This window comes from Salmo salar, chromosome ssa01 (assembly GCF_905237065.1).
Source record: "Salmo salar chromosome ssa01, Ssal_v3.1, whole genome shotgun sequence".
Classification (NCBI taxonomy): Eukaryota; Metazoa; Chordata; class Actinopteri; order Salmoniformes; family Salmonidae; genus Salmo; species Salmo salar.
The window spans coordinates 27089286-27110306 of NC_059442.1; the positions used below are offsets into that span (position 1 = coordinate 27089286).

Here is a 21021-nt window from a genome sequence, read left to right on the forward strand (position 1 = left end):
GGCCCTGGCAGCGGTCCAGCAGGGATTTCTGGAGGGGACGGAACCGGTGGTGGTAAATATCCACCAAAGTCATTTAGTCAATCCATCACCTTGTCAGAGCTGTTGTGACTGCCCAGCCGCTGTGCTCTACTCCGTGCTGAGAGCATTTGGTCTCATTTTGAGGAGGACGCTCCATGTGGCTGGCGTTCTCCACAGTTTGGACCTGGGCCTAAGGATCCGGTCACACGTAACATGAAGTCAGTCCTCCATAGTGCCTGCGAGGAGAGGAGGATGGAGGCCCATGGAGAAGTCTTGCCAAGGCTGCTCCTGGAGAGCGCCTGCCTGCCTGTCCTATCCTTCAATACTGATTGAGACTAGCCCCTCAATCAGCACGGATGATAAATACCTACAGCCAATCAAGTTGCCAGTTAATCAGCGCCGTCCAGTCAGGTAATCAGGAGCCCATGTTGGATTTTGGGAACAGAGGGCCCTGAGGCTGTCCAGCAGGAGAAAACATCAGTCATGTTCTTCAAACATTAAGACTGCCGGGCCACACTTCTACTCTCTGTTCCACACGGTACAGTACTGTCTGTGCACAATTATCCTGTAACGGGCTAGCAGACAAACAGATAGACTTCCCCTCAGGAATAGAATGGTTAAGTCGGGAGAGGAAATGGAGCTCAACCCTTTCAAGGCAATCCAATGGTTTCAGCTAACCACCCACAACTGCACTTGTTTAGACCATTGCCTAAGAATTGGAACATTGTCAGAAATTGATGATGTCCCAAAGGATTCCTATTGATGAAGATGATTCTGTGAACTCATTGAATACATCATAGATTATCTTCACACGATATTGCTCATGGTAGGGGATTAACAAATCAACAAACAAACAAACAAACAAACAAACAAATATGGTACAATATCACAATGGAGGGCCAGAGTCAGCCATTTTGATTTGTGGTCCTTATGTATCGAGCATTCCTGCAGGGAATTTGAAAGGGGCCATTATGCAAATACCCAGGTGCATGCCAAGACTGAGGGACTGAACCCCTGTTTCCGAGTGCTTCAAGATGCCTTCGCCTAGCCCTGATAGGATTTACACAACAATGCTGGGAAGCAGGCAGTTTGTGAGCATGTGGATGTAGTGTGGAGGGCCAGGGGTTTTGCATGTTCGTAGTACTCCCTATTCCAACAACAAAACCATGAAATGATAGGCTTGGCTCTACACTGGATATATGTAGTCCATGCACAGTGATGGTTGTCTTAACCTGCCATTTTACAGCCACAAGTTTACATTCAATCCTTCTTTTGGCATCGGTTATCACTTCTGTATACTCAAGTATCACATTCCAGTGCACAGTAGAACACTCAATTGGTTGACTTAATGAAGTATTTAACTGATGGGAAACCAGTCTTATTGAATGAGGTGTATTTATTTTTAAACAGCAATGAGGTGTGAGGAGGCTGGTTCGCTGAAGTGAATCAACTCACTAGATAAATAAATCAGACATCGGTAATCTGGACCATTAATCATTGGATTCTAACTCTTCCTGACTGTGCAGGACTGGAGATTTCAGGACAGGCGTGTTGGCCAGTTGAAGAGAGGAAAGCCCCTCATCAGTTACTCTTAGTGGGATCTGTCTCCAGAGTTAGCGGTAAACTGTGCTGACTGGAGGGAGTCTTGCCATGCTGTTGCTGCTTTACTTCTCATGTAGAAATACTGCCCCCTTGTGTTTGAGACAACATCGTATTCTGTTGGAATCATGTGATTTATTATTTCTTTTTTTAACCTTTATCAGGGAGTTGTACTAAGACCAAAAACAGAAATACACACATCGATAAACAAATACAAAATGCAAGAAAACACAGTCATACATTTTTATAAATTAGCAGACGCTCTTGTCCAGAGTAATTAGGATGAAGTGCCTTGCTTAAGGGCACATCAACCGATTTCTCACCTAGTCAGGTCTGGGATTCAAACCAGCAACCTTTCAGTTACTGGCCCAACGCTCTTAACCGCTAGGCTACCTGCCGCCCTAAAAAACAAACACATTCATCATCAATAATAAGGTCCTCAATCAGCTTTCTTTAGAAGCACCAAAACATCAAATTGAAGAACATTTTGAAGTATGTTCCACCAATACAAAGCAAAAAACCTCTACTGACTAAAGTGATGAGATGGCATACTACTTTACAGGCCTACAGGCCAAGGCAATGATGAAAGAAAGTGTCCATTGTTATGAAGGTCATTTTTTATGCACTAGCTAAACATAACATGCCAATCACACAAATGACAGTCATAATAAATAAATCAATAGTAGGAGGGAAGTGAAAGCAGTCTGGTAGCCAACTAGAAGCTCCAGTCCAGGTGAAGAGCAGGGCTCCAGATATTCTCAGCATGTGGCAGTCAGGCAGCATCTGGTTATGCTCTTCATGTAATCTTAATGAAATTCTAAAGCAACATTAGGCCTTCCCATTTCTGCACCTGGAGACCGGCCTGTCACTAGATGGGATAATTGAGGCCAGGCTACGGTGAGGCTGCCGGATGGAATCTCCTCTCCGTTCCTTTGATTGTGTCCAAGGACAGGCCGCTGGGATGTCACATAAAATAGAGATCATCCTGGAAGGAGCAAGACCTTGTCTGTCTGTGGGAATAATCTTTCATTTTGGACTGTGGAGAGGATGGTTGGTGCGTCTGGGCTGCAGTGAAAGGGCACATGCTGTATCCACTAGCCAGCCAGGCTGCTGCATTCATTACTGTCATGTAGTTCCACCACACTCTGCTCAGTCAGCAGTCAGAGAGCTGGGGCCTAGTCCGGATTCTCATACTCACAGCATTAGTCTCACTCTACATCAGAGAGGGTCAGACACAGGGCTCTCCTCAAAGTTTGGAGTCACTAGTCAGGGGGCCATGGATTGGTCCAGGTCCCTGACCTCTTTTTGAACGGTAATAATGAATCAGTTCAATGCTTTGATCACAAAATTACACCCAGACATTGTTCAAATCACATTTTCTGGTTTTGCATAATTTCGTCCCTCATTTTGTAAGGCGTGGGTGTTTGCTGACGAGGAATCAAGTGCAGGAAGCAGCGATGCAGGGTATTGGCTTTAATAGGCACAATGGCTGAAACGACAAGCCAACCCAAACAGCGCTCAGAGCGCACAACAAAACACAGCTTGCGCAAAACACACACCACTGAAATGTACAACAACAGCGTGTCACCACACACAGCATACAATGAAACAATCCCGCACAAAGAGCAGGCGGGCCTACTGGCTAATAAAGCCCGCTAATCAGCCCAACTCAGAACAGGTGCACCTAATAACGAAAAGGGGGAACACAAAAAGGGCATCAGTGGCAGCTAGTAGGCTGGTGACGACGACTGCCGAGCGCCACCCGAGCAGGAGGGGGGGCCACCTTCGGTAGGAGTCGTGACACATTTTTTATTAATGGTATTTGCAATGAAGGTGAACATTATTTGACCAATGTAACTAAGCATACTTGATCGATTTTTTGCTGTACCATAATGGAGTAAATTAATTGCTTGCTTATGGTGGTGCAATGTGTCGGATGATGGAATGCCATAGCTCTCTGTTGTTCATGACAGCTAGTAGGCCCTCTGTTCTGAGACCAGTGTCTCTGAAGATGTTGTCCATGTAAACTCAGCTAAAAAAGAAATGTCCTCTCACTGTCAACTGCTTTTATTTTCAGCAAACTTAACGTGTAAATATTTGTATGAGCATAACAATATTCAACAACTGAGACATGAACTGAACAAGTTCCACAGACATGTGACTAACAGAAATGGAATAATGTGTCCCTGAATAAAGGGGGGGGGGGGGTCAAAATCAAAAGTAACAGTCAGTATCTGGTGTGGCCACCAGCTGCATTAAGTACTGCAGTGCATCTCCTCCTCATGGACTGCACCATATTTGCCAGTTCTTGCTGTGAGATGTTACCCTACTCTTCCACCAAGGCACCTGCAAGTTCCCGGACATTTCTAGGGGGCAATGGCCCTAGCCCTCACCCTCCGATCCAACAGGTCCCAGACTTGCTCAATAGGATTGAGATCCAAGCTCTTCACTGGCCATGGCAGAACACTGTGACATTCCTGTCTTGCAGGAAATCACGCACAGAACAAGCAGTATGGCTGGTGGCATTGTCATGCTAGAGGGTCATGTCAGGATAAGCCTGCAGGAAGGGTACCATATGAGGGAGGAGGATGTCTTCCCTGTAACGCACAGCATTGAGATTGCCTGCAATGACAACAAGCTCAGTCCGATGATGCTGTGACACACCGCCCCAGACCATGACGGACCCGCCACCTCCAAATCGATCCCGTTCCAGAGTACAGGCCTCGGTGTGACGCTCATTCCTTCGACGATAAACGTGAATCCGACTATCACCCCTGGTGAGACAAAACCGCAACTTGTCAGTGAAGAACACTTTTTGCCAGTCCTGTCTGGTCCAGCGACAGTGGGTTTGTGCCCATAGGCGACGTTGTTGCAGTGATGTCTGGTGAGGACCCGCCTTACAACAGGCCTACAAGCCCTCAGTCCAGCCTCTCTCAGCCTATTGCGGACACTCTGAGCACTGATGGAGGGATTGTGCATTCCTGGTTGAACTCGGGCAGTTGTTGTTGCCATCCTGTACCTGTCCCACAGGTGTGATGTTCGGATGTACCGATCCTGTGCAGGTTTTGTTACACGTGGTCTGCCATTGCGAGGACGATCAGCTGTCTGTCCTGTCTCCCTGTAGTGCTGTCTTAGGCATCTCACAGTACGGACATTGCAATTTATTGCCCTGGCCACATCTGCAGTCCTCATTCCTCCTTGCAGCATGCCTAAGGCATGTTCACGCAGATGAGCAGGGACCCTGGGCATTTTTCTTTTGGTGTTTTTCAGAGTCAGCAGAAAGGCCTTTTTAGTGTCTTAAGTTTTCATAACCGTGACCTTAATTGCCTACCGTCTGTAAGCTGTTAGTGTCTTAACGACCATTCCACAGGTGCATGTTCATTAACTGTTCATGGTTCATTGAACAAGCATGGGAAACAGTATTTAAACCCTTTACAATGAAGATCTGTGAAGTTATTTGGATTTTTACGAATTATCTTTGAAAGACAGGGTCCTGAAAAAGGGACGTTTCTTTTTTTGCTGAGTTTAGGTTTCATGTGGTCTTCTGCTTGTGTCCAGCTCGTAATCCTTGAAACAGTCACCAGCAAATCTCAGCCTCCTTAAACAAAGACAAATTGACACAAAATGTAATAATCTCCATCACGTTTTAATTCCATCAACAATAAAGGGACTGCAGAGCAGGAACCCTGACATTCATCAGTGATGGCCCACAATTTTGTCATTTATTTTACACATAAAAAATTCTCACCTCCAAGCTGTAAGCAACTATTTCACAATATTTACATCGATCCAAAACCAAACCACACTAACCACTGAGCTTTCCCCATCATTTGAACTGGAATCTTAAACAGAGAGCAGGACCTGCTTATGAGTGAAACACTATCTAAACAATAACTTGAAAATCACAGCTGCTGTTTCTTTTTACATCTTCATCTAAACTGCATTTCAACTATTTACACTTTTGTAAATGCACATGGTTTGTATAAGAATATTTAATATCTTGATTCCTATAGTACAATGCAATGCTACTTCTGTCAAGTCTTGTGTCTGACTTGTGCCTCCATAAGGATAGCAGCTACCATTTTAGTTGACTAGGTCATCTGATTAGTCTAACATTTCAATACCCATAGACTTTCAGTCATTGCACTAACGCTAGTTAGCATTGGCTCAGGAAACTACCTATAACTGGACACAGAGACATAAAAATGGTATCCATGAGTTCATCTGACTCTGGGAAAGTAGACAAAGAGCCTCATTGCCAAAATCCAGAAGTATCCCTTTAAGACTTTGCCCTAGGCAAATCCTAGTGGAGGGTGAAAGCTCACTTTGTCTCAAAAGAGAAATTCTGAGTGACTGGGAGGTATGTGCAGTAAACCCCAGCAGCAATAACAAGAACCCAGCACCCTTAAGAGGTTCCCAATAAGGTAAAGTTATTCTGTTAGTACAAGGAGCTTGGGAAGTGAGATGTGTATCCTGTTCAACCAGAGTGAGGTGATGTTTAATTAAGTGGAAATCTCTTCGTGGCTGCAAATGCTAGGAGAGTTGATTAACAATAATGTAACCCGCCATGGGTTTGCATTTGTGGTAAGTTGTGAGGCTAATGATTCAGGTGAAAACAAAGAATACAAAAATTTTGCATAAGAATGTGTCTGCTTTAAGCTACTGTGCAATGTTCTAGATGTTGGCTTTCCTAAATAGCCTGTACATGTGGTTAGCTGCACACTGCAATATGGGGTATCTGTACTTTACTATTTATATTTTTGACTACTTTTACTTCACTACATTCTTTAAGAAAATATTGTACTTTTTACTCCATAGTTACCTTGACACCCAAAAGTACTTATGTTTTGAATGCTTAGCAGGACATGAAAATTGTCCAATTCACCCACATATCCAGAGAACATCCGTGGTCATCCCTACTGCCTCTGATCTGGTGGACTCACTAAACACACATGCTTCATTTGTAAATAATGTCTGAGTGTTGGAGTGTGCCCCTGGCCATGCGTAAATAAATAAAAAACTAGAAAATGGTGCCGTCTGGTTTGCTTAATATAAGGAATTTGAAATTATTTACACTTTTACTTTTGATACTTAAGTACATTTTGGCAATTACATTTACTTTTGATACTTAGTATATTTTAAACTAAATATTTTTAGACTTTTACTCAAGTGGAATTTTACTGGGTGACTTTTACTTGAGTCATTTTCTAATAAGGTATCTTTACTTTTACTCAAGTATGAAAATGGGGTACTTTTTCCACCACTGAAGAAATATTCATCTTGTGTTTCCTGTCTCAGTATCCCTTACTCAGGTGGCTTATCTACCGAGTTGTAGGAGTCAGAGACGGCACACTATGGTAGTAGTTAGAGACGAGGCAGCTGAGATCACACAAACATGGGCAGGGACACAGGGACACACACACAGGGGATGCATAGATGAGATCCAGAGGTAAACCCAGACAAGGCGGTGAATGAAAACCAACAGTCAAGAGCACAAGACATGACAGCTATCAAGATAACCTGTGAAGAGATCGGAACTCAAGGTTAACATCCAATTGATATTCCCATGTCAAACTTCCACTGCAAAAACGACCAACAGTAATATTATAGTAATATCCCAATTGTTATACTTTTGCTAGTCTAGGCTTCTTTTAACTACACACTTTTCCAGATTAAGTCAGAGGCAAAGGGCTTGAATAAGGCAGGTTTTAAAACAAAAACTGTTATGGCTCAAGACAAATAACATTGTCATCAACAAGTCATCAACGGTATGGGTGAAAACAACATAAATCTGTCCATAAGTTAAAACAGACACACTGACATGGGTTAGTAAATTGTTTGTTCTTTTGAAAACCCATGTATTTGTACACTGAAGTCAATTGTCGATGGGAAACGACGATAACTAAAAAAGAAATGAATCGGCTGTGATATATTAAACTCCCACCAATAAAAAGGTATGACCTGAAAGATCTATCAAGTACCTTTAGTCCCTTCTGTTTGAAAATATATCCGAACTGCTGCTATAACATGACAACTTTTTAACATGCATGTACACATATTGAAATGAAAGAGTGATATAATATATACTATATATACATTTGACATTTTAATCATTTAGCAGAGCGACTTAAAGTATGAGTACATACATTTTCATACTTTTCGCACTATATACACACACACATCCTTCCCTGATCAGGTAAGGCCAAAGTGCTATGGGGTGCGCAGCTTCTCCACACTTTGTTTTGGCTGCTTTTGCATTTAAATGTTCCTCAGCTTTTTTCCAAAATAAAATTCAAAAAACCAAAACAACACCAAGCTCACTAGGCTCTTTAACTAGCTCTATATTCTGTCTGAAACACGTCAAATTAAACAACTCTAACATCTAGAATAAAACTACCCAGCCTTTTCTAACACTAGGTGATTTTCTTCATTAGAAAAGCAAACATTGTACAGAATATACACATAGTGCAGACACCTGAAGATGTCCCAGAGCCTACTGGGACGTCCTGTGGACTTCCTTTAAAGCCCTCTACCACTGAAAGAGGATCATGGGTAGTCCGTGTGATTGAGGAGGGATGTCCATTGTCCAAAGCGGATGGAGAGGGTAACGGGCGTACCAGGAGCCTGGTTGGTGCTGGTGTCATTGGTACCCCACTGCTGTATGAGCAGGACCACAGTGTGACCAGTCTGGGGGTGAGCTCCAGGGATAGGGCCACTCAGAGCATGCCAAAGCCCTCACTGCCCTCACTGATGGCCAGCTTCAGCATCTTGTGCAGCTCCTCATAGGAATCATAGGTGGGGAGGCACAGTTGGTTAAAACTGGAGAGAGAAGAATTCACAGATAGTCAGTCATTTGACCGTTTTTTACGAGACAAGTAGTGTGTCTGTGCATTACTCAATTAAATAACTGAAACTGACTGTATAGCACATGTATATGAATGTGTAAGAGTGCATGTGTATGTGTATACGGTACATGTCTGAGTGTGTGTGTGTTTGTGAGGGTGCGTGCATGTCCGTCCACTCACCAGGTGTGTGCGGTGGGCAGGGTGCTGTGTGTGGGAGCAGCGATGATCTGGAATGAGGGGCAGAGGGTGTTGAAGCCCCCAGGGGGAAGCTGGGAGGAGCCGGTGGTGAACTGCAGCAGGCGAGCCAACTCCTCCTGGGTGAAGCTGGACACCACGGCCCAGAACCACTTCATCACCTAACACAACACAACACACTCAGCATGGTGTACAACACCAACACGTTGGACACATCTCAATCAATATAACGCTGGAGCAAAGCCGTATCGTTCACCATCTACTATGGCTCAGACCAGGTGGTGTCACACACCTTCTCTCTGAAGTGCCACGACCCTCCTACGACCACAGCATGGGCCTTGAAGTCCTGGACATTGATGTCCCCCGTACCGCACATCAACAGCTGGGGACAAACAGACGTTTAGACATTACAGGACCATATGACTGAGATTTAGAACGTAGGACAAGGCATGTAAGCTTGGAAAGTTTGATAGGGGATGTAATTAGAGACAAAATCAGTTGTAAAGTTTTACTCAACATACCTCCAGCTCATTTTCATCAAATATGGCCAGGAGGTTCTCTGGAACAAGTTCATTCAAACCTGCAATTCACAAAACAGTTCATTGCCAAAAGCTTGGTTGCCTATCCCCATATGGACATTCCAGATGAGATACAGGGGTGAATGTGAAATGATTCCATAATATATCAGTGTTTGTATCCCTACCTTTGAGAAAATGCTCCACCTCATCTCGCACCTGACTGGCGAGCCTGTACTGGGCCAGCAGGTTCAGATAATGCATCTTGTTCTCATTGTTGACAGCAATCTGAGCTCCTCCAGATATCAGCTCCACCACCTGAAGAGAGACAGAGTAACAGAGCTTAGGACATGACTGACAACACACCCACACACAGACCCTGCACTGCCTTTCTAGGAGTACTAAGCAGTCTGCCAAGGAAATAATTATTCTGTTTTGTTAGTGCTTTCTTTTTTCTGTGAGATGACATGGTGGATAAGGGAAGTCATGTCAAACAGAAAGGTTCCTTCGTCACCTTCTCCAGCTGTCCTGACTTGTACTTCTCCTCAGCAAACACCAGGTCCATTTCACTGACATCATTGTTTAGGATGAAGCAGACTTTCGTTTTGTAGAACTCCTGATCATCCGTCTCAAAGTACTGCCGTGGGAAATTAAATACAAATACAAGAAAATAGATTTAAAATAAACAAGTCATTCTATCTCGGTGACAACAAGGATGACTTATCCACTTAGAGCGGCAGGGTGAGATCTTAATATGTTCTAGAAACACCACAATATACAACTCATACGCTATGAAATAAACAGATCGCCTTTCTAACAAGCCAAAGCATTGGGAGAGAGGTGAACATTGGGAGAGTTGAGAGAGAGGTAAACATTGGGAGAGTTGAGAGAGAGGTAAACATTGGGAGAGTTGAGAGAGAGGTAAACATTGGGAGAGAGGTAAGCATTGGGAGGGAGGTAAGCATTGGGAGAGAGGTAAGCATTGGGAGAGAGGTAAGCATTGGGAGAGAGGTAAGCATTGGGCGAGAGGTAAGCATTGGGAGAGAGGTAAACATTGGGAGAGAGGTAAACATTGGGAGAGAGGTAAGCATTGGGAGAGAGGTAAACATTGGGAGAGAGGTAAACATTGGGAGAGAGGTCCATCTCTAGGTCCTCAGAGGATGTGGGACTGAGGCGGAGGACGTACCTTGTAGTTCATCCTGAGTCCGATGAGCTGGGCCAGGAAGGAGCGGGTGAAGCGAGCGCGGACCAGCTGCTTGTAGGCCCCACCCAAGGCTGACTCGTAGAGGCACTTCCCCACCACGCGTCCCGCAAACTCATACATCTTCAGACGCAGGTGGACCGGCCGCTCAGCGTTGGGGTGGACCTGAGAAGATAGACGGACAGACACAGTACCTCACTATCCTATTGGCTAACCCCAGCACTAGCTCACTTAATGCAAAGCCTTAGCCGTATTGTTTTAGTTGTGCTGGTGAGAAGGGAGGTCTTACCAGGCCCTGGTTGTCGTCACTGAAGCGAGTAAACAGCTGATTGGTGGTGTCAAACAGAGTCTTACAGACGAGCTCAAACCACTCCCTTCGCGGCCCTCCCCAGTCCAGAGCTAGGGGCCAACACAACACACATACTGCGTCATTCAACAGCCCTACCCACACAACACCAGCTGGCTGGCCTGTCATCTGCTGATTTTACCTTCCTCATCCTGGAACACCACCTCAAAGTTCTTACTCCAGTCTGACACGGAGAAGTTCCGGGTGGATTTCAGAGACTGGGGAGAGAGAGACATTTTAAAACACTGTCATTTTCACACTCAATATCACCTTATGAGTCTGCAGTAGCAGTTCTTAATCTCACTGCTGCTCGGAGTTTAGTTACACGGCGGGTTCACTCACAGAGTCCAGGATGCAGTGGCGTGTGATCTTCAGGCAGGTCTTGGTGCGAGGTCTCTTGGAGTGGATGTGTCTGAGCTCCCTCTGGAAGAAGCTTACCTTGTCCTGGAACGTCTCCGAGCCACCTGTCAACAGCACAAAAACCATCCAATCTCAACGCTTCTACAGAGGTCAAAAACAATCTATATCAGGTACACCCCCAGGGTTACTGAACTGGAAAAGGAGCGATACCAACCGATATTCTTGTGCAGGAAACGGATGAAGGTGGCAGCCATGATGTTTCTGTCTTTACAGCTCAGCTCCACTGGCGGCTGGATTCCATCATCCACCACAAGAGTCAAGTACTTGTGAACGGGGTCAGGGCCATAGTATGTGAACTGAAGGGGCAGAAAGACGAGTTTGAACACACAAGCTCATTAAACCTACTGCTAAAGGTCAGACAATATTATGTGGAAATCACATGGTGTTTCACAGCATGGTTGCTTGTCCTACCTTTGTCCCTGGGCAAACTCGAAATGTGAAAAGGCGCCATGGAATGATTTTCAGGTAAAACTCCTTCACTGACAGTTGCTGTGTAGCAGAAAAGTAAATGGTCCAGTCAATGACAGAAGTCTGCAACAAACCTAGCTGTAGAGCATGTGGTATGTCTAGTCAAAACAAAATCCTTTCTATCCTCTCTTCACCCACCTTTGGCGATATGTAGCAGTAGACCTTTTTTGGTTTCTTGACCTTCTCTGGCTGGCCCTCTACAGGGGAGTCATGCTCGTCCTCCTCGTCCCCCATGGAGGGCCGTCTCTGAGGGGCCATCAGAGCCGAGGCTGGGAGCTGCCACGAGGAGTTACTGTAGTTACTGTAGTTCCCTGTGCCGTAGAGGTACGCCTCAAAGTATATGCTGATCCCTGTGGTGGATACGTTCTTCTCCACACAGTTCTTCTCATTCTCTGTTTGGTGGAAGGGTAGCAATTGAAACAAAGGAGTGATATGAGAACTCTACAACCACAGCTTATCCTCCACCAAGACGAAAGTCTAGACTCTACATATATTTCACTGTATATCATTTTGAGTATGATAGGCTGAAAATACATGCAGCAACTTGATGAAATACCATTTGATCCACTATCCTATCACCCTCTCTTCCTTCACATGGGCCTGTGCAATCATACCCTAAAATAGGACCCTTACTCACCACTGAGAACAATGATGTCGAACTCCCCGTTGCTGAGGGGCAGGTCGGTATAGGAGATGCGTGCCCGGAAACAGCCCTTCTTCCTCAGGGTGATTTTCAGCAGTACCTGGCACAGCTGCTTGTTGGATGACACTGACTTACTGTAGTACTCCTCCAGGCTGTCATCATCCACCGTGCCCAGCTGAGAGGAGGAAAACACAAAATGGATTCCCATTGTCCAATTTCACAGTCTAAAATCAGGAAACAAATGAATTTATTCTGTTGTATGAGTGTTGTGTCGTGATATTGGGTTCTTACCGAGTGGACGTGGACGCTGTAGTTGACTTCGTCTATGAGTGAGGTGGAGTTACTGGTGGGGTTGCCATACTCGTCCCGAGGCTCGATCTGCAGGGTATGCTGCTGGCCATATACTAAGACCAGGGTGGAGAAGTGGTAGGCTATCTTCGTTTTGGACGGGTCCACTGTCCCTGAAATGGACACAGAGCACGTGGGGAAGAGATGAGCATTCAGGGGATGTTTCAAATGAAAGATTGCAGTGTTTACCAGTACAATACACACAATGGCCCTGAGACAACAGAGAAAAACAGCTTTCATTTACACAAAGTTTCAAGTTGCTTCCATGTGAAGGGACCGTTTTCAACACTTATCAAACCTAACTGAGCAAAGCTTTAGAGCATAATAAAAATATTTCCAAACATTGTAATAAACAATCAGATTAAAATAAAATGTTCAGTAAAATATTGATATTGCCTTACATAAATGTTATGATCATCATCACCTCGTGCTATATTTAGTAAACAAAGCCGAACTACAAAACATATTGTGATGATGAACACTATTAACATACTTACTATCATGTTATGAGGACAGGCAATGGAAAGAACATTGGAAGAAATGTTAGCATTATAATTCAGTGGTATCAATATTTCTGGTCTGGGTGGTCATTAATAATTCTTACTACGCAATGTCAAAGTTCTGTTCTTTATCATAAGCAAAAACACAATTATCAATATAAATTACTTAAATGTCCTCATCTCATCCATGCTTCGCATTTATATTACAAATATAGCCCAGTCCAGTCCTGAGATGGGTTAGTCACACAGTCCAAAAGGTCATGACCTTCTTTACCTGGCTTGAATATCTTGTAGTAAGGGCTGTAGGCCACGTTGAGTCCTCCCAGTTTGACAGCCACCTCATAGCGTCCGGCCTTGCGGACAGTGAAGGCCACTTTGACCACATTGGACTCTGGCTCCTGCAGAACCTCCTGGGTGATGGGGATGTCTAGGGCCAGCTCTATGTGGGTGATGTTGACCCTTAACCCCACGGGTCGGTGGGCAGGGAAGGGCTGGCCGTTCTTGTAGAAGAGCTGGGGTAGAGAGTCAGAGCAAACCATGAGAAACCATGGCAGGATGTCTAGCACCACAACTTGTGCCAACAGTCTATTCTCACCTTGATATTGAATTGTATATTGTATTGTTGGGAAAAAGCACGTGCACGAGACAAATAAACTTGAAACTTCATTGTGTGCTTTATGGCCCCAATAGAAACCCAACCGACAACACAAATAACAGAATCACTGACTAAAATCCGCAGAAACAAAAAAGTGTATCCCTCCTCTACATTCTCTTTAAAGGCCCATTGCAGTAAAACATGATTTTCCTGTGTTTTTTTCTCTCTACACTATGAGGTTGGAATAATACTGTGAAATTGTGAAAATTATGATAATGCCTTTTTAGTGTAAGACCTGCTTAAAAGGAACACCTGAAGTTGTTTTGGTAGGATGGAGTTTTTGCCAATTAGTTAATAGAGAGTTCCAAACCCCCCTTGGGGTTTCACAAAGACGAAAACATATCGCATGACTGAAACTTAAAGGAAAACTCCACCCCAAAACGATATTTTGGTATTTGTTTCATTAGTCCATTGTTGACATTGTCCCAAAATGTGAGGGAGAACTTTAACCCTTTTCCAAACCTTTCTGCCAATATCAGCTTGTTTTCAGTTGTCCCCTCCCCACTCAAACCACTCAGACAGTCCTAGCAACATTATTGCTTGAGAAATTGCTCTTTGCTAAGAAGCATTTTTTGTTTATTTTTGACCATTTTATTTGAAAACAATCACAGTAAGATACTTAATTGTTACCCAGAAATGATTTGATATTGAGATAAAAACATCTGCATTGGACCGATTTGAGGTGGGTGGTAGTGCTCTAATCGTAGTTTCATACAGAAACTGAACTCTTAAAATCCAGAAACGACAGTGAAGTAGCCTAGATATGTGATTTCAAGCAGATAGGTAGGAAAGGATTTTACCTGAACACGGAAGCTCATTGTCTGGCCCACTTCCTCTGGGTCCTTCCAATCCCAGGACACCTTGCAGGAGCGCGGGTCCAGGTAGTTCCCTCGTACATAGTCGTAGATGCTGCGGTCGCCCCTTCTCCCAGGATCCTCATTCTGCAGGAAGCTAACCACCCGCGCAGCAAGCTCACATAGGAACTTGATGGTAAAGACAAACGCTATGATGGAAACAGTAATTCCACCTGCCAGGGGGAGACATTCAGTCAGAGAACTTGTTTGAACACACTGAATGGGATTAAATGCACAGCATACTGAGGATGGCTCAGAGTTCTTCACGGGTCCAACAGACCAAAATATTTGGGGATCTGAGCCGGGACCCGAGCGGGTCCAGGTCCAAAATTCGGACTTTTGTCTCGGATCTGTGACGAGTCTGATATAATTGGCACGGGTCTCGGGTATGTGCAATTCAAACTGATTTACCGATTGGCCCTGATTGGACCTGTCCTCTGTTAATTTACTGTTTGTGTCAGCCAATTGCAACTCAATAAAACGTATAGTTATGTTCAACTGAAAAGGATTCCAGCTGCTGGAGAGAGACAGTAGAATGAGCCTTGGCCTAGGCTACTGTGGATTGTGAAGATTAAGTTATTTTTGATTGAAGTAAAACGAAAGTTAGAGGAGAAAGAGTACAGTAAAAAGAAGCCGACAAGGGTAATGTCCTCGGGGACAAGTTTTAATATTATAGTGGACAAAGATGAGAAGAACGTTGGTGTGGCCAAATGGACAGTGTACAACTCACTATTCAGGTTTGATGCAATTGTCTACCTTCCATTCATTTATTTCCATATTTATTATTGATTGTTTAGTCTTTATTATTATTGTAAATACTTTGTATTATTATTGTAGGCCTATTTTATAATTTAAACGGGTTCTCTGCATAGCCTATGTAAAAAAAAATTTTTTTCATTTTGTTGAGACATTTCGTTGGCTAAATTAAGTTTGTCTTCTTAATTTTGTGATCCGTATTTAGTTTAAGATTAAAAGTAGGCCCGTTGTAAAATAAATAGCATTAGCCTATTACTGTAATTTGTTGAGTAGGCCTACGCTAGGCAATCACCTTTGTTGGTAATACCTGCAAAATAGAGTGCATTCGGAAAGTATTCATACACCTCGACTTTTTCCACAATTTGTTACGTTACAGCCTTATTCTAAAATTCATTAAATAATTTTTTCCCCCCCTCATCAATCTACACGCAATACCCCATAATGACAAAGCAAAAACTGTTTTTTACACATTTTTGCAAATTTGTTAAAAATAGAAAACTGAAATATCATATTTACATAAGTATTCAGACCCTTTACTCAGTACTTTGTTGAAGCACCTTTGACAGCGATTACAGCATCGAGTCTTCTTGGGTAGGACGCTACAAGCTTGGCACACCTGTATTTGGGGAGTTTCTCCCATTCCTCTCTGCAGATCATCTCAAGCTCTGTCAGGTTGGATGGAGAGCGTTGCTGCAAAGCTATTTACAGGTCTCTCCAGAGATGTTCGATCGGGTTCAAGTCTGGGCTCTGGCTGGGCCACTCAAGGACATTCAGAGACTTGTCCCAAAGCCACTCCTGCGTTGTCTTGGCTGTGTCCTTAGGGTCATTTTCCTGTTGGAACCTTCGAACGGTCTGAGGTCCTGAGCACTCTGGAGCAGGTTTTCATCAAGGATCTCTCCGTATTTTGTTCCGTTCATCTTTGCCTCGATCCTGACTAGTCTCCCAGTCCATGCCGCAGAAAAAAATCCCCACAGCATGATGCTGCCACCACCATGCTTCACTGTGAGGCATGGTGCCAGATTTCCTCCAGATGTGACACTTGGCATTCAGGCCAAAGAGTTCAATCTTGGTTTCATCAGACCAGAGAATCTTGTTTCTCATGGTCTGAGAGTCTTTTGGTGCCTTTTGGCAAACTCCAAGAGGGCTGTTATGTGCTTTTTACTGAGGAGTGGCTTCCGTCTTGCCACTCTACCATAAAGGCCTGATTGGAGTACTGCAGAGATGGTTGTCCTTCTGGAAGGTTCTCCCATCTCCTCAGAGGAACTGTAGAGCTCTGTCAGAGTGACCATCGGGTTCTTGGTCACCTCCCTGACCAAGGCCCTTCTCCCCTGATTGCTCAGTTTGGCCGGGCGGCCAGCTCTAGGAAGAGTCTTGGTGGTTCCAAACTTCTTACATTTAAGAATGATGGAGGTCACTGTGTTCTTGGGGACCTTCAATGCTGCAGAAATGTTTTGGTACCCTTCCCCAGATCTGTGCCTCAACACAATCCTGTCTTGGAGCTCTTTGGACAATTCCTTAGACCTCATGGCTTGATTTTTGCTCTGACATGAACTGTCAACTGTGGGACCTTATATAGACAGGTGTGTGCCTTACAAAACCATGTCCAATCAATTGAATTTACCACAGGTGGACTCCAATCAAGTTGTAGAATTATCTCAAGGATGATCAATGGAAACAGGATGCACCTAAGCTCAATTTAGAGTCTCATAGCAAAGGGTCTGAATACTTACGTAAATAAAGTATTTCTGTTTTTATATTTAATACATTTGCAAAATTGTCTAAAAACCTGTTTTCGCTTTGTCACTATGGGGTATTGTGTGTAGATTGCTGAGGATTTCTTTGTATTTAATCCATTTTAGAATAAGTCTGTAATGTAACAAAATGTGGAAAAGGTCAAGGGGTCTGGATACTTTCCGAAGGCACTGTAAGCCTGTTCAATACTTTTTGGAACGTTTCATTCTGTTGAGCCATTTTCGGTGGCCAAATTAAGTTCCAGCTGTAATGTTGTGTTTGCCGCAATATAACAGAATTACCGGTATTCCCGGTAGGCCTACTATGCTACTCACACACAAACCATGAAAAGGAAAAACCAAAGAGGGCAAAATGCAAAACTTTATTTAATGCAGCAATATAATAACCTGTTCGTATTTTCACTATAAACAATGACTTGACTTACTTTTGATATTACCCTAATAAAGTTAAGTACCTTTTTGGACGGTTTGGTGTGGTATGACTATTATTAGGCTTAGCTACTGCAGGCCTTTGACGGCAGTGTGCACCAGCACTCCAAGTGACTCCGACAGTTGAACTTGAGGTGCGGAACAATGTTTTAGGCCTACCAGAGGTACTCCTTTAATCTAACAATCACAGGAGGTTGGTGACACCTTAATTGAGTAGGACTGGCTCGTGGTAATTGCTGGAGACTAGAAAGTTTTGAACTTTGAAACAACAGATTTCATTTTTTTGTAATTGGTTATTGGCCGTTTGGACAAATGGTGGATAATTTGGCCAATATCAGTTGTTTACTAATGGCGCTGGCAGCGCCGAGTGGAGGTTTCTTTCTCTCTCTTTCTACGCTCGGATCTGAACGGGTCTCTCGGCTCCGAACCAGCACGGGTTTGTTTACCATGGTCTTTTCGGAACGGGTCTGACTGTCCTCGGGTCCCTTCGGGAACGGGTCTCCGTTTTTGAAAAATAAATGTATGCATATCGGGTTGGGTGGGAAAGCCACGGATCCATCCAACTTTTTGGACCCGTGAAGATCTAATGGCTCATGCTGATCTTATTAGTGGAGAGACCATTTGCAATTCAATTGTGGAAAAATTACTTCAAAGAATGCTTTAAAGGGATTGTTCACTTTCATCCAAAAGTATCTAACATTGATTGTGAAGCTCAAACAGTCACTTATAGATGCTTTGAACAAAGCGAATATCGAACCCATGACTTAATTGGGATTTGTGCCACAAATGCCAAAAGTTTAGCATGTGGAAACAGTGCCAGGGAAACTAATCCAGAGCATGGATTGGCATCATACCTTCTCCATAGACTACTTACAGGGTAAGGAAACCCATTTTGTAATTTGGGTGAACTATCCCTTTAAGGTCTATTTCCTTGAATGTGCTGTGGAGAAGCAGTAATTGTATGGGTAAGCCTGGAAGTCTTGGGACGCACAAACAGTATCTGTAGTTCAAATATAAACATCCATATATATATATATATATACATACATACATACATACATACATATACACACACACACACACACACACACACACACACACACACACACACACACACACACACACACACACACACATATATATATGAATGTTTTTATTATTATTTATTCTTTTTATTTTTTATTAATATTTTTTTTAAACGTAACCTTTATTTTACTAGGCAAGTTTCAACTGTACTAGTATTTCCAACAAATACCTGTTGATAATTCTAATGACAGGTTAGTTTAGGCCCAGGCCTTGCTGACAGGCGCCCATCCCCTACTTCAAACAGCTACTGTCAGTAGAACTCACTCACCAATCACGTAAAACATGAGGTCCCTTATCAGAAAGCACAGTGCCACAGTACAGCCAAATATAAAAGCTCCCGCTGAAAGAGAAACAAAGAGAGACATCATACTTTACTTGACTTTCACAGCACAGAAAAAGCTTTTGACAGACATTTCATCATAAGCTGATGTGCCCTACGCCCAGGGCACTAAAGTGCAACAAAGAAAGAAGCGAAAAGGGATAGCTTCTTTATAAGATCAATGATCATAGCAATGAATGAATGACTGATCACTTGCATGTCATCACTCACAAACTTGACGATCGTAAAGAGACAGCTTAGAATTTTCGATGTAATGCGCTTCAATAGATAGTGCTTTTGCACGATGTAGAAACACTAATATTACACAAATGACTGTAATTTCAATGACATGCTTTTTTATCAACATTTTAGGTTTTTATAATAAACAAATGTCTTTACCGGGTTAAATATTTGTTTCTAGAGCACAACATGTAGCAAGTAGCAAGAATTCATAAACCCAATATGCTAGATCTCAATCAATTCAAAAATATATATATCTTCTGGTGCTCCTAGATTTTAAATTTTAAGTGATTTTTAAAATGTATTTAGAGCACTGCCTACACCCTTCATTCTCACAGGCATACTCACAGACCAACTTGGAGGATTGACCTTTTTATTTCGCTTTTGCTTTCTGATATACCTGTAGATAATAAACCTTTAAAACTAGAACACATACCCATGTTGGACTCTGCATCCAGGACATTAATCCGAAAGTCTAATTGGTCCATGTTGTCCTGCACTAGCCAAGCACAGCAGTGTGTGGACAATCTGTGTATTCACCGATGCGTCCCAACACAAAGGCAAATCAAGCTTTTCCAGAAATAGGACTTAGGCTATTCTTGGCATCAGAGAGGATACCTATCATAGGTAGCATAGCTATTTGCTCATTGGGAGTGTATAAGCCAATGAGAATTGGTGTGTACTACAGTATGTAAATTAGGATAGGGTAAGAAATTGTATATGAGAATTGTAATGTAACAACATAGGCCTAGGCTACCTTCTTTCACATTATGTGGTTGCATTAACTGTCTTAATATGGCCCTGTAGTAACAGTCAACTTCTCCTTTACAACACCTAGTTTCGTTCATCTGTGTGGCTCCTGCTTGGCTGTAGCTCAGTTGGTAGAGCATGGTGTTTGCAACGCCAGGGGTTGTGGGTTCGATTCCCACGGGGGGCCAGCACAGGAAAATAATTATATGAAATGTATGCATTCACTACTGTAAGTCGCTCTGGATAAGAGCGTCTGCTAAATGACTAAAATGTAAAAAAATGTAAAATGTATAAAAAAGTTCAATGCTAGGTCCTTGCAATTAGGGCTGTCATAATTACCATATAGCCATGTAACCGATGGTTAGGATGAAGACCGCCATGAAAATAAAATAACTGTCATAACGAACAGCTGAATGAAGTATTATCACCATACTTAGGTGCCGATACGATATTTATTGTGATTCTCACGATTCTATATGTGTTGCGATTCGATACAGTGAATTGAAATGCGAATCAATGTTCCAGACATATTGCTCACCACATGTCTGCTGCAGAGGGACAAGAGAGAGCCATGAGAAAACTAGTTTTGATCAGTCATGGAAATAAAAGTGCTGAAAAAAAATTTGCTGCATATTTAAAAAGAGAACAAGCTATGAAGGAAAAATACTGGAGTGTTGGTGCAGGTACAGCCAGCTGCCACTAACATTATACTGCGATATTGTGTCTTGACGACGATACGATATAACGTGAAAAATAATATCCCCATCACTATTAACAACGTTCATGAAACGTTGTTGCTCCTTGCTGAAAGAAGCAACAAACAAGTCTTCAACGCAGCAGCAACACACACAGAAATATAATGAATATAACAGGCTTGGAACTAACTTTGGCAATTTCACTGGAGAAGTTATGGGTACCTGATGCAAGAATTTCCATGGTAATGTAGACTGTTCATTCAAATTATGTTAACTGATGTGTAGCACATATTGAAGGGTACAATTCCTGCTTTTACTTCCTGCTTTGCTCCTATGGATACACTCGCAAAGGCCGCCAGTCACAGCCCTACTTGCAACGCATCAGTAT

General features: G+C 43.1%; 1 protein-coding gene across 2 annotated transcripts in view; it reads right to left on the minus strand.

Annotated features, from left to right (window-relative positions):
- Positions 1-5244: 5244 nt before the first annotated feature.
- Positions 5245-21021, minus strand: part of LOC106589621 (apoptosis-resistant E3 ubiquitin protein ligase 1) — a 29865-nt gene continuing 14088 nt past the window's right edge. For both annotated transcript variants that reach the window (XM_045716050.1, XM_045716053.1), the window contains exons 5-22: positions 18898-18969; positions 14554-14780; positions 13373-13610; positions 12542-12711; positions 12245-12425; positions 11746-11999; positions 11551-11628; positions 11294-11435; positions 11062-11183; positions 10862-10937; positions 10663-10772; positions 10359-10538; positions 9687-9809; positions 9361-9490; positions 9179-9237; positions 8950-9039; positions 8643-8818; positions 5245-8436 (exon numbers count right to left, since the gene is read on the minus strand). In XM_045716050.1, the coding sequence (XP_045572006.1) occupies positions 8334-8436; positions 8643-8818; positions 8950-9039; positions 9179-9237; positions 9361-9490; positions 9687-9809; positions 10359-10538; positions 10663-10772; positions 10862-10937; positions 11062-11183; positions 11294-11435; positions 11551-11628; positions 11746-11999; positions 12245-12425; positions 12542-12711; positions 13373-13610; positions 14554-14780; positions 18898-18969 (2531 nt within the window). In that variant the 3' untranslated portion in view covers positions 5245-8333. The remainder of the gene's footprint in view (positions 8437-8642; positions 8819-8949; positions 9040-9178; positions 9238-9360; positions 9491-9686; positions 9810-10358; positions 10539-10662; positions 10773-10861; positions 10938-11061; positions 11184-11293; positions 11436-11550; positions 11629-11745; positions 12000-12244; positions 12426-12541; positions 12712-13372; positions 13611-14553; positions 14781-18897; positions 18970-21021) is intronic.